This window comes from Protopterus annectens, chromosome 5.part1, assembly GCF_019279795.1.
Source record: "Protopterus annectens isolate FY-2018-M chromosome 5.part1, PAN1.0, whole genome shotgun sequence".
Classification (NCBI taxonomy): Eukaryota; Metazoa; Chordata; order Ceratodontiformes; family Protopteridae; genus Protopterus; species Protopterus annectens.
The window spans coordinates 684,500,439-684,516,281 of NC_056736.1; the positions used below are offsets into that span (position 1 = coordinate 684,500,439).

Sequence of the window (15,843 nt, forward strand, 5' to 3'; positions counted from 1 at the left end):
GTGGGGGTCGGCTCTCGGGGCTTAGAGAAGTCGGCTCCCCCTCGGCCTTCGACGTTGTGGAGAGGGTTCTGTCGAGGACATCCGGACCCCCGGTCCCTGTCTCGGCTCCATCCCGCACTCCCTTGCAGCTGGGCCAGGCTCCCATCAGCCGGTCTCAGGGACAGCCCGCCTCAATGTCCCAAGTGGTTCCTTTTGAACAACTGGTTGCTGGCGAGGACTCCTCGGACAGTCCCCCCGAGGAAGTGCCTCGTAAGCATAAGTGTAAGAGGAGGCACGTGGACTCCCCTGAGTCTATTACTGAAGACACGGACTTGGAGGAAGGGGAGGGCTCCCCAAGATCACCCCCAGAAGATGTCTCCTTTGGAGACATTATGGAAATGTTAAGGATCAGGGGGGGGTGGTCTGCCTCCAAGGCCTCCTCAGACGAGTCTGTGTTCTTGGAGGCATTTGAGGCCGGCCCGTCTACCTCTTGGGTGTCCCCTCCTGCCGACCTTCTTTTACAGCTATGTACGTAGCCTAAAAGGTAGGACACAAACATGTGCAGAAATAGTCACCAACAGTATCACACACTGACCCCACAGAGATAGCAAACCTGCTAGCAGATAGATGTGGCCAAACCTTCACTCCCTTGTTCCTTCCAGACCTATGACAAACCTTCCCCCAAATTTCCCCACACCCTACATATCTGAAGAGCAGGTCATTAAAGCCTTGTCCAAGGCAAAAAAACAACCTCTATTGGACCCAGGCTGTCTTCTAAACAGACTAAAACATGAACTAGCATCACCATTAAGTACCCTTTTCATTTATAGCCTAACCACTGGCATTGTTCCTGCTGAATGGAGAACAGCAACAGTTATTACCCTCCTAGCAACAGACCCAGGGAATTACAGACCCATAACTCTGACCAGCCTCATCTGTACGGCCATGGAACATATCATTATGAACCTTATAAATAAAGATGTAAGCAGCCTCCAAACCCTGGATCCAACCCAGTTTGGCTTCATCAAAGGCACATCATGCCTGCTAAATCTGGTGGATTTCTTCAAAAATGTGACCACGGCCATTGAGGGCAAATCTGTGCGCACAGCATAGCTCAGCTTGGTAAAGGCTTTTGACACAATACCACACTCAGGGAATTACCGATAAACTTAGCAAACTGAATGTAAACCCCTTTGTTCTAAGATGGGTTGCCAACCAGCTCACAAACCAGACCCACACTATCAAAGTGGGTGACTCCACATCACTAGTGTTTTTCAGCTACTTCAGTATTATAATGTTTGCACAATCCCCAATGCAGCAGTCTTGCCACATTATTATGAGTTTCATTATACAGTCCTTATGCCATTAGTATATCACAACCAGAAACAAGATGTGCAACTGTTTCCAATTCTGTTTTACAAAGCATACATTTGTCTGTTTCTCCCACATGTTCAATGGACTTTGTAAACTAACATGTATGTAGTCTACCATCTCGGGCCGCTCATATTAACCTTTCATCTTTTGGTTTAAGTTCACCTCTTTTTAACCATTGCTACATTCGATCCTGATCAACATGAGATTGTTCCAAGAGTCTTCTACATCGGTTATCTGATGATTCTCTACTGCCTTTTGATAACCCCAAACATTCCCAGAGATGGTTGTCGGTAAATGCCCTATATACCGGAATAAGCTGTCCTCTTAAATATCTATGAGATGGTGTACAAGTTCAGATATTTTAGTCTTTCATAATAACTTAAATTTTCACATCCATGGATGCTCTTGGTGTATTTCTGTTGTACTCTTTCCAGGTTAATCATACTTGTTTTCTTATAAGGATTCCATATTGTTGTTCCATATTCAAGTTTGAGTCTAATGTAATTATCAAACAATGACCATCTTTTCTGATTTCCTAGAACTTATAAATCATTTTATACAATTCATAGCTCTAAAACTATCCTTAACCAATTGTTTGATATAATTAGAAAAAATCAAAGCTGAATCTACCCATATACCCAGGTCCTTAAATGAGTCTACAGTTTCAATCATTGTGTACTGTATTAAATACTCACCTTTCAGTTTATGCCTCCCAACTCTCATATGCCTAGTTTTTGATGTCTTTTTCAGCAAATTATTCTCCTGTGCCCTAATGGTCAATTTAGTCAAGTTCTTTTGCAGACATGCCCTTATCTGTAACGCATGAAATCAGTTTACCCAATTTCAAGTTATCTGCATACAGACTGTAGAACACCTCAGATAAAAAAGATGCGTCTGAAAGATACAGTCTTAAGTAAGGGCCTTGGACAGAGCTCTGTAGGACACCCTGACTGTAACCAAGAATTTCACCTGTCCAATTGCTGTATGATACTTGCCATCTCCTATTTGTAAGCCATGCAGCTACCCATTTTATCAAGAGTAAATCGATACCTAGTTGTAATTTATTAACCAGTGTTTTGTATATGACACTGTCAAATGCTGAATCTGTATAAAATACATCACAGCACAATTTTTTCATTCATAGCTGCTGTTATATTGTTATAGAACATCATGTTACAGGTGGTAGTACATCTGTTTTCAACATATGCATGCTGATGTATGGTTTAAGTCCTAGCCTTTCCAGTTTTGACAATAACTTCTTCAATATTAACTTCTCCATTATTTTTCCATAGCATGAAAGTAGGCTTAAGGGGGCAAGTTTAGTAAGCAACTGAAAAGTTGAATAAGCGCATGTCTCCAATCCTGAGGAATCTCCCCATGTTTGTATGACCTGGTAAATAAATAGATGTTGTGATACTAAAAGTTCTTGCTGAAGTGTTCTCAGATCATTATTACTTATTATGTCTCCTCCTAATGCTTTGCTCGGATCCAGTTTGCGCAGTCCTTTTTCAATGTAATCTGTTTTGATTCCAGTATCCAAGGTTACCTGGATATTAGTAGAACAACATTTCACCCCCTTTGTGGATCCAAACTGTTTTACCTAAGATTTTCTAAGTATATCTATACTCGGTTGTGTCTGAGAATACATTTTAGAATCTACACACAGTTTGTATGTCTTTACTCCTTCCACATCTTGCGCATCTATAAAATGGTTTCCTATTATGCTCAGTATCTTTATACAAATTTTCTTCAAATTTTTCTAGATCTTGTCTCGCAATATGCCTAATTTGTTTATCCATCTTGTTTATTTCAGTTTTTAAAGTTGTAGTTTGACCTCTTTTCCATTTCTTATATTTTGTGTGTCTCACCTTAATCAGGTTATCTTGTTGTTAATGGAACTGTAGCCCCCTGATGTTGTATGCCTAGATCATGATGTTAAAACATTTTTTTGAATTTTTTTTTTTTTTTTTTTTTTTTTTTTTTTGCACTCGTACAGTTCATAGGTTCATAGTTAAGTACTAGGCAATCTGTCTGCAGACCATTTCAAGCACAGCAAAAAACCCTTTTCAAAATTTCCCTCTAGCCTCTAGGAGGGCGTGGCAAGATAAGACTGGGAGAGAATTTGAGGCTGCCCATCACATTGTCCAGGTTTACCTTGAAGATGGCAAGAGTGCTACTGTGCTTGACATATGGTGGAAATTTGTCTCAGAGTTGAGAGATACATTGCGATATGAATCTATCATGCCAGTGTGTCTTGTTTATCTGCTGATGAAAGTTTAATTCCTTTAACAGAGTATATTGCTGTACCATTAGCTCTGTGAAGGAATGAGAGATCAAATAGGGTTGGATCTTTCATGGCACAAAAGGCTAGACAGATCTCCCTCTCCACGGAAGAGTCCAAAAGCGATGGAGTACAGAGAAAGGGCTGCCAGTTTTTCCTGAAAGAGTTTTCAGGCCACTGACCTTTTTAGTTATGAATCTCTGAGGTCTCTCAAGTTGTGTGATATGTTTACATAGATACATGCCAAATGGTACACTATATTCAATAATGGGTCTGATAATATATGAGTAAAGGTGAGTTAAGACTTCTTTGGATCTACAATGGTGTCTGATTGGAGGACTTGCATCTCCTATACAGTAACTGAAACCCTTTTGTTTAACAAAATTAACTATGCTACATTTTTTTTACATTTAATTCAACACTATTGTCCTTGCACCAATTAACATGGTCTTAGTCATGTTGGAGCAATTGTGAATCAGTTGAAGATCAAATAACACCCAATTTACAGTCATTTGCAAACCTGCTTAACATAGGCCAGAAGTGCTGGCCTGAAGGTCTGAAAAATACATGCTAAATAGGAAAAACTGTACTCTGTGCTACACCAGTGGTAACTGGTCAAAGGCCTTGGCCAGGTCTAGATATGCTGCATACACTGCATAACCAGTATCCATTGCTTTGGTTACTTTTTCAAAGAAGTTAATGCAGTTAAAGGGGTGGGATCTTCCTTTGGTAAAGCCAAATTGATGAGGGTCCAGGGTTGAGAAATTTTCAATGTCCAGATTAATGAAGTCTGAGATAATGCAGCCCATGGCTTTACATATGAAACTAGTGAGACTAATGGATTTATAGTTACTAGGGTCCGTGTTTGGACCACCCTTGTGTAATGGCATTACAATCGCTGTTTTCTAGGCTTCAGGAATGTACCCGGTGGAGATGCTTAGATTGAAGAGCTTAAGTAGGGTGTTAGAAGTGCCATATTTGGCACTGATTATCAGGCAGCCTGGTATGTTGTCAGGACCCATGGATAAAATATTCTTAGTTTTTGAGAAAGCTGAGAGGACTTGTTCCATACTAATTAAAAGGGGTGGCTGAGATTGTGGAACCTGTGGGACGGCCATAACTGTAGTGGAGTAAAGTTTGCACTAAATCTGTTAGCTAGGATATTAGCCATTTCCTTTGGGCCAGAGTGTATTATTGAGGACTAGCTCTGAACACTTTTGGGTGCTAGTTCTTAACTTCCTAACATAGTTAAAGAACGATTTGCAGTTGTTTTTGCTTTTAGTGGCTGTTTTGATACTCAGATTTCAGTTTCCTAATAGTTCCTTAGGCTCCTTAATAGTGTGTGCTCTTAACGTAGGTAGAATGAAACCGCTTGTAAGAATTCAGCAGTTTCCTTCTCTTGTTAAATAAATTATTTATACAGATATTCCACTACAGGCGTTTGTTTTTAAACTTTTTGTTATATTTGTTGCGGGTAGGGACTGCTATATCATAATGTTTGTATTTAAATCTCAACACTCGATTTGAGTAAGTGCCGAAATCCTAAAAAAGAAAAACACACCAAAGCTACAGAAGCGTGAATATCGAACTTTGCTCTTTTCCTTTACATTTCCTTTTTTTGCGGGGGACAACCCCACTGCACCCCCACACCACCCAAATTTGTATATAACAACTTCAAGATCACCATTCCTCACAGTAAAGGGAATATTGTGAGGAAACAGCAGCCTTGGACTTAGTATATGTAAGCCTGGATTTTCTGCCATTTGGTCTCCATATTTCTGCACTAACTCATTCAAGTGCCTAGATTTTAAATGATTATAATTTGCATCTCACATCTGTACACTTATTAATGTTTTATCACTCCTCCATAACTAAAAACCTAGATGGGTTTTTGATTAACATTTTCAGAGAGGTAACCAGAAAAAGGACATCGGGACAATTTTTTTCCACTTCTAGTGAAGGGGCAAGGGACCAATCCCATGGTTGGAAATGGATAAAGTAGAGATGTGTGTGTATTTGGGGGCTTCGAGCATGGGTTGGTACTGCCCTTTACCAACCAATTTGGCAGCCTTAAAGAAATAGTAGAAAGAAGCCGGTCTGTTTTTACTGTTGATAGTGATCACCATGAGTTAGTAGGACCAAAACCCAGGGTGGTCTATAAAAAAGCCCCTTGCTTTAAGGTGTTACTGGAAGGATCGGATTTTACTAAAATGGGGAAGATGGCTAGATGTGGGAGCTGCAACTATTGTCAGTTCATGGTGGAAGGGCCCTTTGTCACAGTGCCCGGTTTTGGAAAGATTTATTTCCGAAATAGATTTACGTGTAACAGTAGGGGAATGATTTATTTAGCTCTTTGCTCACATTGCTCTGTATTCTATATTGGGAAAACTAAGAGAACCTTCAGGCAGAGTCTGAGCATCAGTATGACATTAGAAAGGGGGATGAACACAACACCTTGGCCAAACGTGTCAAAGGAAATGTGGGGCACGCATTTAAATTTACTGTTATTGACCAGGGAAACTAGGGAAATGAGGTGATCCTCTGGATGACTACCTTGAATTCCTAGAATTGAAGAGGCACCTTAAAACCAATGCCACTCAACCCCCAGGACTCAATGACTGTTTCCATCTCTAGCTTACTTAGATTGAAGGCATCTTAACTATTTTGAATGAGACAATCACCAATGATCTGAAAATATTTTTTCTGTTCACAGTGCTTAAACAGTTGAAAGACAAATTATTTTGTTTTAGAGAGGTTTTATAGTTGCATGATGTTATTGTGAACTGCCAACACATTATTTCAAATGAAAATGTTTTATGTTGTCTTGACTAGTTTTTAAAAAGTTTTTAAAGTAGACACTTGTTTGTGCTAGGGAGGGGTTGAACAGTTAATTAGGTGATGATGTCATTAATCATTTGAGGCTGCCACCCACAGGTATAAAAATTCAGTCTGTTGCAACTTGGATTGTTCTGAAGAAGTCCTGTTACCTGTGGACGAAAGCGCTCAATTTGTGTTATTGTAAATAATGCCTTTTTGCGGCACTCGACTCTGAAGACTTCTTCCTTTCCTTTTATTACTGTAATGTCCAGTGGTTAGCCACTCTAAGTGCTGTTATGCAGAAGCCAAAGCAATTTACCATCAAAATATCGAAGGCAAAATAAATTTCTGTCAAAAGAACAAACCAAAATTCTGAAAACAAAATTTAGCCTAAATGTCGAACGTCGGTAACCTGACGAATGACATTCGACATGCCAAACGTCCGGTTTTGAAAGTCCTTGTATCCTTTTATGTTTTAGCATGGGTCAAGCCCCCTGCACCCTCCATGTGTGGATCTGCGCCTCCCCTCACTCCCTGAAAGTTACATATACCAACTCTGAGATCGCACTACAGTGAGGAAAGAGGTCAATTTCCTGATCCTCACTGTACAGAGATCTCCCTTCACAATGCCAAACTCATAATAACAAATCAGGCTTTGCTTTCGTTATTAGGATTTCATATTATTCCAGTTCGGCATTGTGAAACTTAGAAAATGTACTTTCGGCTACGCGATTTTCATAACTGAACCTTCAAAATTGTGATGGCAAACTGGCCAAAGCAATGTGGTCAGTGACAAGGAGTTATTCCTAGCTTAGGATACAGTCCCTGGCAAAGGATGTCAAAGTGCAGCTTTTTAGTGCACTCCCTAGATAAGGATCTGTTTTTGTTTTTTGGGAAATAATAGTTACATCCAGGGAATTCCTTAGGGCACTAGGATTCATTGTCTCCACAGTTCCGATTATATCCTTGCCCAAACTGCACATGAGAAACCTTCAGTGGTACCTGGGAAATGCCCAGAGCAAACTTTTCCTTGAAGGAGATGATGTCTGTGCTACTTTGTATCTTCAAAGAGCTAGAATGGTGGTCCACTTGGATCAGATTGAATCAAGGGGTGCCCTTCATACAAGAATTCCATAAATGCTAACCATGAAGACTTCAACCCTAGCTTGGAGGGCAAGGACATACTCAGAAGGCCTAAAGTACAAGGGTTTTGGGATGCAGCTCAAAGGAAGACATATATAAATGTAAAGACGATAATGGCCCTGATATAGGCAATTCAGAGCCTTCGCATCCTTCTGGAAGATAGTAGTGTTGCAGGTACGAGCAATGCTGTATGTTAACAAATAGGGGGGGGGGCTTATTTTTACCCCTTGTGCATGCTGGCAGTGAATTCTTAAAAGACCGCCTTGTATACCAGCTTACCATAAGGGCAGTCTACATCCTATCTCAGTTGAACTCCATGGCAGATAAACTAATCCAGTCAGATTCCTACCTCTCCGAACAACAAAGGGCTTAGGACATTATGATCCAGAACCCCAGACAAAGAAGCTTGGACAATGGATGTCTTCTCCTTCAAATCAGCATTTTTTTCTCTAGACATTCTCTCCAATCTTCCTTTTCCCCAATGTGATGCAGAAAGCAAGGCAGGAAGGGGCTAGGGAGACTCTTTATTGGACCTTTTTGGCCCAGATAACACTTTCTCTTTCCTCATTCAGATGTACATAGTAAAACCTTGTATGCTGCCTTTGAAAATAGACCTCATAGCTCAGGATAGAAGGGAGCCTAATTCATCCCAGCCTAGAGACACCTCAAGTTACTGTCTGGATGATTTACTTCTCATGTCCTTCAGGCAGGAGTTCTGTAAGGATGTGCTTAACATACTTCAGGAGGCTAGAGAACGTGTCACGAGGAATTCCTACTTAGCCAAATGGAAAGAGGGGCAGTCTTAGAACCAGTCCCACTTCTGTTTAAAATATTGTAACCGAGTTTTCTGTTAACCAAACTGCTTAACTGGCGAAGGTACAATGTGCCAATTAATGGAACTGCTTATTTTGCACTTTCATAAAATTAAGGGTCTGTTCCTTCCAGTTTCTCTGGTATAGCAAAAAAATCACAGGTTTTCTGTGCATACTGTGTCTTTCAATTTGTGATTTTTTGAAGTAGTTATTCTCAAGAAGCCTCAAGTTCAGTAAGTATTTTCCTTCATTTGAATTCTGATTTTTCCAGTTTTATTTTTTAATGGAACTGCTTTTTAAAAGCTTCTTGTATTCTTTCCAGACTTTTGTCATTTGATTGTTTCTGCAGTGTCTCACTTTTTAAAATATGTTTTCCTCTAAATGACTGGGAGCCCTCGAGTAGCTTGAACTGTTTTTTGATGAGCTATGAGTTTCTTCCCAGCCAGACCTTTTTCCTTCTTTGCTGGTTGATTTTTTCTTACTTTTTCTAAATGTCTTCTTTGTCAGCATCCAGGTAATGTTATTACTAGATAGTAATTGAATTTTACCTAAGCTGATAATTTTACTGACTTTCTTAACAAATTTTTGGTTTTATACTGGGAGATCTCTAGCCACCTCTGCTCGGTCTACAGACAAACCTTGACAGATAAACAGACAAAATACTGCTACTGTTTAGCAGTGACACAAAAAGGCTAAGTAGCAGCGTATTGTTGGTGTAAAAAAATAAAATATTAAGGACATTAGTATCACCACATGTTGGGGAAAAAGATTACAGTTCAGCACAGTGGAGTATAAAGCTGGAATTTGCAGATTACCTCTTTAAGCAGTTCTCATACTGCACACTTGCATATCTAGCTTTGTACATAATTTTCTTTTAGCAGGATCTTAAAATGGTTTCCTGTAAGTTGTACACCTAAATGTGCTCAGTAGTTTGTTGCAGGGTTTATTCAAGTAGGCTGAGAAGTCTTAAGTTATAAATTGATATATATTTTAATTTTTGGTATGCCAAGAAGACATCCTTCTGTGGTCCCCAGTCCACATGGTGAATATCTGCATACAGTGGGCATCATGCAGTGAGGCAGTGGTTAACGGTATAGAGGAGTTTATATACAAGGGGCAGTTGAAAGACAAAAGTATGGTGTTTGAATTCTTATCCAGTGTTAACATACATTGCTGGACTTTAGCAATGTGGTGGCCAGCAAATCTAGGGATTCTTCGTAGGCATCTTTTGTTTAGCATAGTAGAGGTGCTGAAACTGCAGGTAGAATATTTGCATTGTCCCCAAGAGACAGCAGAATGAAAGAATCTGGACATGACAACTCTTGCTTCCTTTGTGAGGAAAGGTCATCCTTCTGTTCACATGGATGTACATAGATGAAAATAATTGACCATGACCCCTTTGGTCTCATCTGTGAGGAAAGGCCCATCTATCCTTTCACTTAAATTGTGCATTATGGAGAACTTTGGACCCCCTCTGCATTCTATGTGCTTGTCAAGTGTACTAAAGAACATTTTGAGAGAAACAATATTAGTAGCATTTGTGTAAATCTGCTGAGCTTTAACATTGTTCATAATGAAAACTAACAGTGATAACTATCTTTGAACGTACTTTTTTTGTTTATGTTTCAGGACAATATGGCCATCTCATGCGGCTCCCGTGCGCATTTAGAGAAAGAGTCAGTTGCTCAGGTAAATTTATTTGTTTATGTTTTGATAACCAGGTTCACCATACTGGGGCAGGCCCATTTTTAGACAATACCCAAGTGGAAAAAAACCCCATACAAAATGCTAAGCAAAATGTCATGCTGAGTCTAAATGAATTTATTATTATTTACAAATCAAAGGCAAAACAATTCTAATGTATGTATGCAGTGATATTAAAATACAAAGCAAAGTAAAACACAAACTTTAATATCATTAGCACTGCAACTTGGTAAATGGTTAATGCGATAGCCGTTTATTGTAGCATTTCATATCCTTGTGTCTTTATGTTAAGTACAGCTTTTTCACTTTTATGGTACCAAACAAAAGTCACTAACAGTGACTTGACTTTCAGCCAACTTGCATTCATTGTTGTAAGAAAACCCTTCTAATCTGCACAGCTTGTAAACAAGGAGATTGTATATAGGGCTGTCATTGTCCCTTTCTTTATTCAGCCCTCATTAGGCCACTCATTGAGTATAATTCCCCCTCTGGCATGTGTCTGTCCAGATACTTGAAACAACTTGAATGTCCACAGAGGTAGCTTACTAAAAAAATGCAAGGTCTAAATAACATGAAGCAACTCAAAGCCCTGTCACTGTACTCCGTTTCCTACAGACTGCTAAGGGGTGGCCTGTGTCTGGCATACAAGGCATCCTCCGACCCAATATTGATGGATTTTTTTCACAGTAACAAATCAAATGGCATTAGAAATACTCTGTCTAGGAATCTAAACCTCTTCTACAACATCAGCAGAATGGCTTTGAGAGAGAGGTTTATCTCACAGAAGATACCACTGCTCTGGAACAGACTCCCCATCCATGCAAAACAAAGTTCATCCCTGTCCATTTTCATGTGCAGCTTGGATTTATGGATGAGAAACAGAATATTTAGCCCAGAACTACCTTCTGTGCTACTGATGGACAGAGGCAGCTCCAAAATGTTTTATCCCATCCATGGCTGCCCTCAAATATCTGTCGTATGATCCCAGTTAATCTTACTAGGGGTAATATATAATCATTGACCATTGGATGGGTAAGGCCAGTCCAACACCAAATGCAACAGGTTAATTCAGGCACAAAAAGGGAAAACTGGCAAAGCTTAAAATGGCCCACAAGGGCAGCTGTAATAATAACTTGCCTATGAACTTGCAGAATGTCTTTCTGAAAGACTGACTACAATAGCTGTAACCTTTATGGAAGAGACTGTGCCTATTGGTAACCATCTGCACAACAGCTGAGGGTAAGATCAGTCTCTCTGCAGCCCTCAGTTAAACAGCCATTGAGGTAGTAGTATGTCTCTTAGCAGCTAGTATGTTTGTCTGAACAGTAACAGACTGAAAAAGTTTAAAAGTTGCTCAGTATGTAAGAGTGATACAGTTTTACTGCATCATTTGAAGATGTACTTTTACTTCATAGTATTCATGAAACTCTTTAATAAGCATTTAGATTCTGAACCTAAAGAGGCCTTGTGAATGACATGCAGTTCTGACTGCATTACACCAGAGATTAGATTAAATAAACTTTGTACCATTTGCATTGTAAACGAGGGCACTGATAAAATGTGGCATGCAGCTGACATTCTGATGTACAATTCAGTTTCTCTTGTGTTGAGAAATACAATGGATTATTACCATTATCATGGCTGAGTTTTTATACACAAGTGGTGTTTTATCTTTTTCTGTATTTAATGTGCTGCATAATCGTTTAATATGTGCATAGCTCCCTGTCTAATGTATTTTTTTGCTACATAATGCATTTGATAGTGTAACTGCTTCTGCAGCTGAACTGTCCTAGTTTTCTCTCAAATGTATGCACCCTGTGCCCTTAGCAACCCTACAGCTTAACCAGCCTTTCATGCCAGAGACCATCACTGAAGCACCGAAAACTTGATGAAACTTTCCAAAAACTAGTAAACCAAAAGAAAGAAGCCTCCGACCAAAGAAAACCAGGCTCGTTGTTGTGTAAAAACCAGTTCTTAAATTTATTCAGTAAAATCCGCAAATACAAAGTTAAAAATCCACAGGTAGCATTAAGCGCTTTTCGTCATCCTAAATAGGGTGACTTCTTCAGATAAAGTGTAAGTACCAGCCTCCAGCTTATATATTGCACACACTTCCATAAATCAAATAATTAAAGCTCAATTAGTTTAATTGGTTCTATTACTGAGTGAGCAGTCCGCCCTTGAAATTTAAAAGGGCGATCCTACTTTTCAGCTTCTAAATAGTATGTATTTAGCTCTTAGCAGGGACTGTGGGTTTTTATCGTTCCTGCCCTGATCTAACATTTGTGAGATTTGTGCATGAATATGTTCAATGAAAAGCCCAAAATATGAACTTTATTAGGTCTAGCCTTGTGTATTGACCTTAAAGTAGAAATTGATCTATCTTTTTTACTATTTGATAAATCTACCCAAAGAATAGATACTAGATCTTATGTATATAAAAGCAATATATTTTCCTGGTGTCAAACCAATTAATTAATTCTTAACTTTAAAGGGTACTGTAATAAAAATAAAATTAATAATAGAATTAAATAGGTAAAATAAAGTCCAATTTCTTTATTGGAAATGTTTAAGCTCATAATTTTTATAAAGTTGTTAATTTTGTTAATATTGTCAACATAATCCACTTATTTAATACCATTCTAACCATCTTAAAATGAGATAGTCTTATGGTATCCCTATTAATAAATAATTTAGAAAATAAATAAATAATTATAAGCGTAAATAAATAAGTAAGTGTTATCTGATCAAACTTTTAAGTTTTAGAAGACATAAGATATTACAATGGTCATTTAATCCAGGTTCCATAAAGGCGTTCGTTCTGAACTGCCACGATAATTCGTGTTCTTCAAGTAGTAAGTTAAATGGTCCCCTTCTGCTATCGGGTTTGATTTGATCAAGACCCACAAATTTAAAACTATGGTCAGGAAAGGCAGAAATATGTTTACTCAAGGCATTGTCTAATTTCATATTTGAGATAGCATTGACATGCTCATATATCCTATCTCGCAGCCTCCTTTCTGTCTTACCTATATAAAAACATGTACATATAGAGCATAAAGCTCCGTATACCACCATTCTAGAATTGCAGTCCAGTTTGACATTCAGGGTGTAGGTCTTATTATTGATCACATGTTTATTCCCCTTCTTGATATATTTACAATATTTACAGCAACCGCAGCAAAAGGTCCCTTTTTCTTTAGTATTTTGTCCTCGTCTTTCTAAAAGTGCTTTTAAATTTTTCCCCCTTCTATATGTTGTTTTAGGGGGAGTACTAGAAATTAGGGAACATCTTTTATCATATGAAAATATAGCCCAGTTTTTGTCCATTATACTTCTTATCATGTTACTTTCTAGACTGAAAGTTGTAATGAATCTAGGAGTCTCCCCTGGGTTGCTGTTAGTGGCCTTGATTACTCCTGGGTCAGACTCATAGTAGTCAAGGGCCACATTCCTGTTATTAATCTCCTCATCAATTTGGCCCATCCTGGCAGTATTATCCCCTTGATTACTATAGGTGTTCTTTACCTTTAATAAAGGGCCAATAGTCCCATTGGCTCTCTTCATTTTGACTTCATCAAAAATATCATTTAGGAATACTCTAGGGTACCCTCTGTGGTGGAACATGTCCTCAATGAATCCACATTCCGTCATGAAATCATCATCTCTTGTTACCATTCGGGCTACTCTAATTGCTTGTCCCTTAACAATAGCTTTCTTTTGACAATAGGGATGTAGACTCGAGAAATGTAGGAAGGAATTACTATAAGTAGCCTTCCTGTATATCTTTGCTGAAAACTGTTTGTTTACTATATCTTTTGTTAACTCAATGTCAAGGTAGTTGATTACAATCTCCTGAAAATCAAAGGTGAATCTAAGGAAACTCGTGTTATTCATGTAATCGACTAGATCTGTTCCTATATTTTTGTTCCCTTTCAGGCATATAAAGATGTCATCTAGGAATCTAGTATAGTATTTGATATTGTCTACAAGTTGGTCTGAATTCAAGATATATTCATTCTCCCAGTAGGCCATAACTGTGTTTGCAAAACTGGCTCCTACTGGGGATCCCATGGCTACTCCGCATTTCTGCAGGTAGTAGTCTTTGTCAAAAAGAAAGAAGTTGTTCGTCAAGATTATGTCAAGCAGAGATGTAACTAGATAGACTTCATTAGATGGAGCGCCCTTTTTCACCAAATATAAGTTGACCCATTCGAGACCTATATCGTGGGGTATAACAGTATATAAGTCGACTACATCTACAGTAAGGAAATTGAATTCCTCATTGAATTCAATATCATTCATTTTAGTCAGGAAGGCCCACGAGTCTTTACTAATATGGGTTTCATTACCTAAGTATTTTTTCAGGATGTTATCAACTAGTTTAGCGCTTGCGTAAGTGAAAGAGTTTCTTCCATCGATCAAAGGCCTAAAGGGCGGGTTATGAAGGTCTTTGTGTATTTTTGGAGTGGCAAAAAATACAGGAATTCTAGGCCATTCACTTTTGATGTAGTTGTACATATCTATATCTATATACCCCTCGATGAAAAGATCACTAAAGTAGCTCTTCACTAGTCTATGTGCACGATTCATTTCATTTACACTGACTTTTGAGTAGGTATCATTATCAAACATTTTAGACACTCTAGAAATATAATCACATTGATCAAAGAGGGCAAGTCCCCCTCCCTTGTCAGGTTTAATAGCCCTCACATTGAGGTTTCTAAATAAGTTAAGGAAATCTTTTTCTTCAGTAGTGGTATTAGGTTTCCTGTAGTTTTTGTTGTTATTGAAGACTTTGTTTTCCTTGTTAGATAGAGCCCTCAAATCAAGTTCCATCATGTCTTCGAATATCTGGAGGGTTGGGTCCAAGGGGGGGTTGTAGTCACTCGGGATGTAATAAGTTGAAGTCTCGTGCTCAGATTTCCCTAAAAGCAACTGTAAGTTGAGTTTCCTTACGAACAGTTTCAAATCTTTAATGCTCTCAACAAGGTCCATATGTTGGTTAGGTATAAATGTATAGCCTTTAGCCAAAAGCTCTACGAAGCAGGGTTCTATATCTAAGCTGGAATAGTTATATATTTTAAAGTCCCCTGTTTTGTTAGTGATAATCGTAGGAAATTCAGCCCCGTTAGTTATCTCCTCGGTTTGGTCAAGGGGCGCTGGTTGTTTTTTTGGTTATTTTGGTTGTAGAAAGTCTTTTTGGGAATGGCTCCTTGGTAGGCATAAGTAAAGTTGTCTTCTTGATCATAGTAATTAGGGTTGTTACCATCTCTCTCTTTATTTCTCCTTAGACGGTTAGACCAAGTGTTTCCACCAGATTCTGAGTTATTTCTTCCAGTAGGATTAGAATCAGTCTCTCTGTTGTTGTAATTCAAGTCGTCAGTCTCTATGTTTTCATCCCTTACATGCGTTGTACTTGCCACCCTCGTGTTGGTTTGGGATAAAGGTGGTTTAGGGTAGGCTATATTGTTCTTATAAGCAAGTCGGTCCCTTGCCATTTTCTTATTTTTATTAGCTTTTAGTCTTACCAAAAGCTGATCAATAGTTGCAAAAGATCTATCATAGTCATATTTATAACGAGGAAATTCAGTACTAGAAAGAATTTCCCCGTTCAGTTCTTTAACTTCATTCGATAAATCAGTAATCTGCAGCGTATAATGTTTGATCATGATTTTTAGTAAGCCAATACCCTGTTCATCACTGAAGCACTCAAGTAGTCCAGCTTCCTAT

General features: G+C 38.6%; 1 protein-coding gene across 1 annotated transcript in view; it reads left to right on the top strand.

Annotated features, from left to right (window-relative positions):
- The window catches only part of ALG5 (ALG5 dolichyl-phosphate beta-glucosyltransferase), a 593,309-nt gene that overhangs the window by 289,676 nt on the left and 287,790 nt on the right, over window positions 1-15,843 (top strand). Inside the window, exon 7 of the mRNA XM_044073307.1 lies at window positions 10,036-10,095. Coding sequence (XP_043929242.1) covers window positions 10,036-10,095 — 60 coding nt within the window. The remainder of the gene's footprint in view (window positions 1-10,035; window positions 10,096-15,843) is intronic.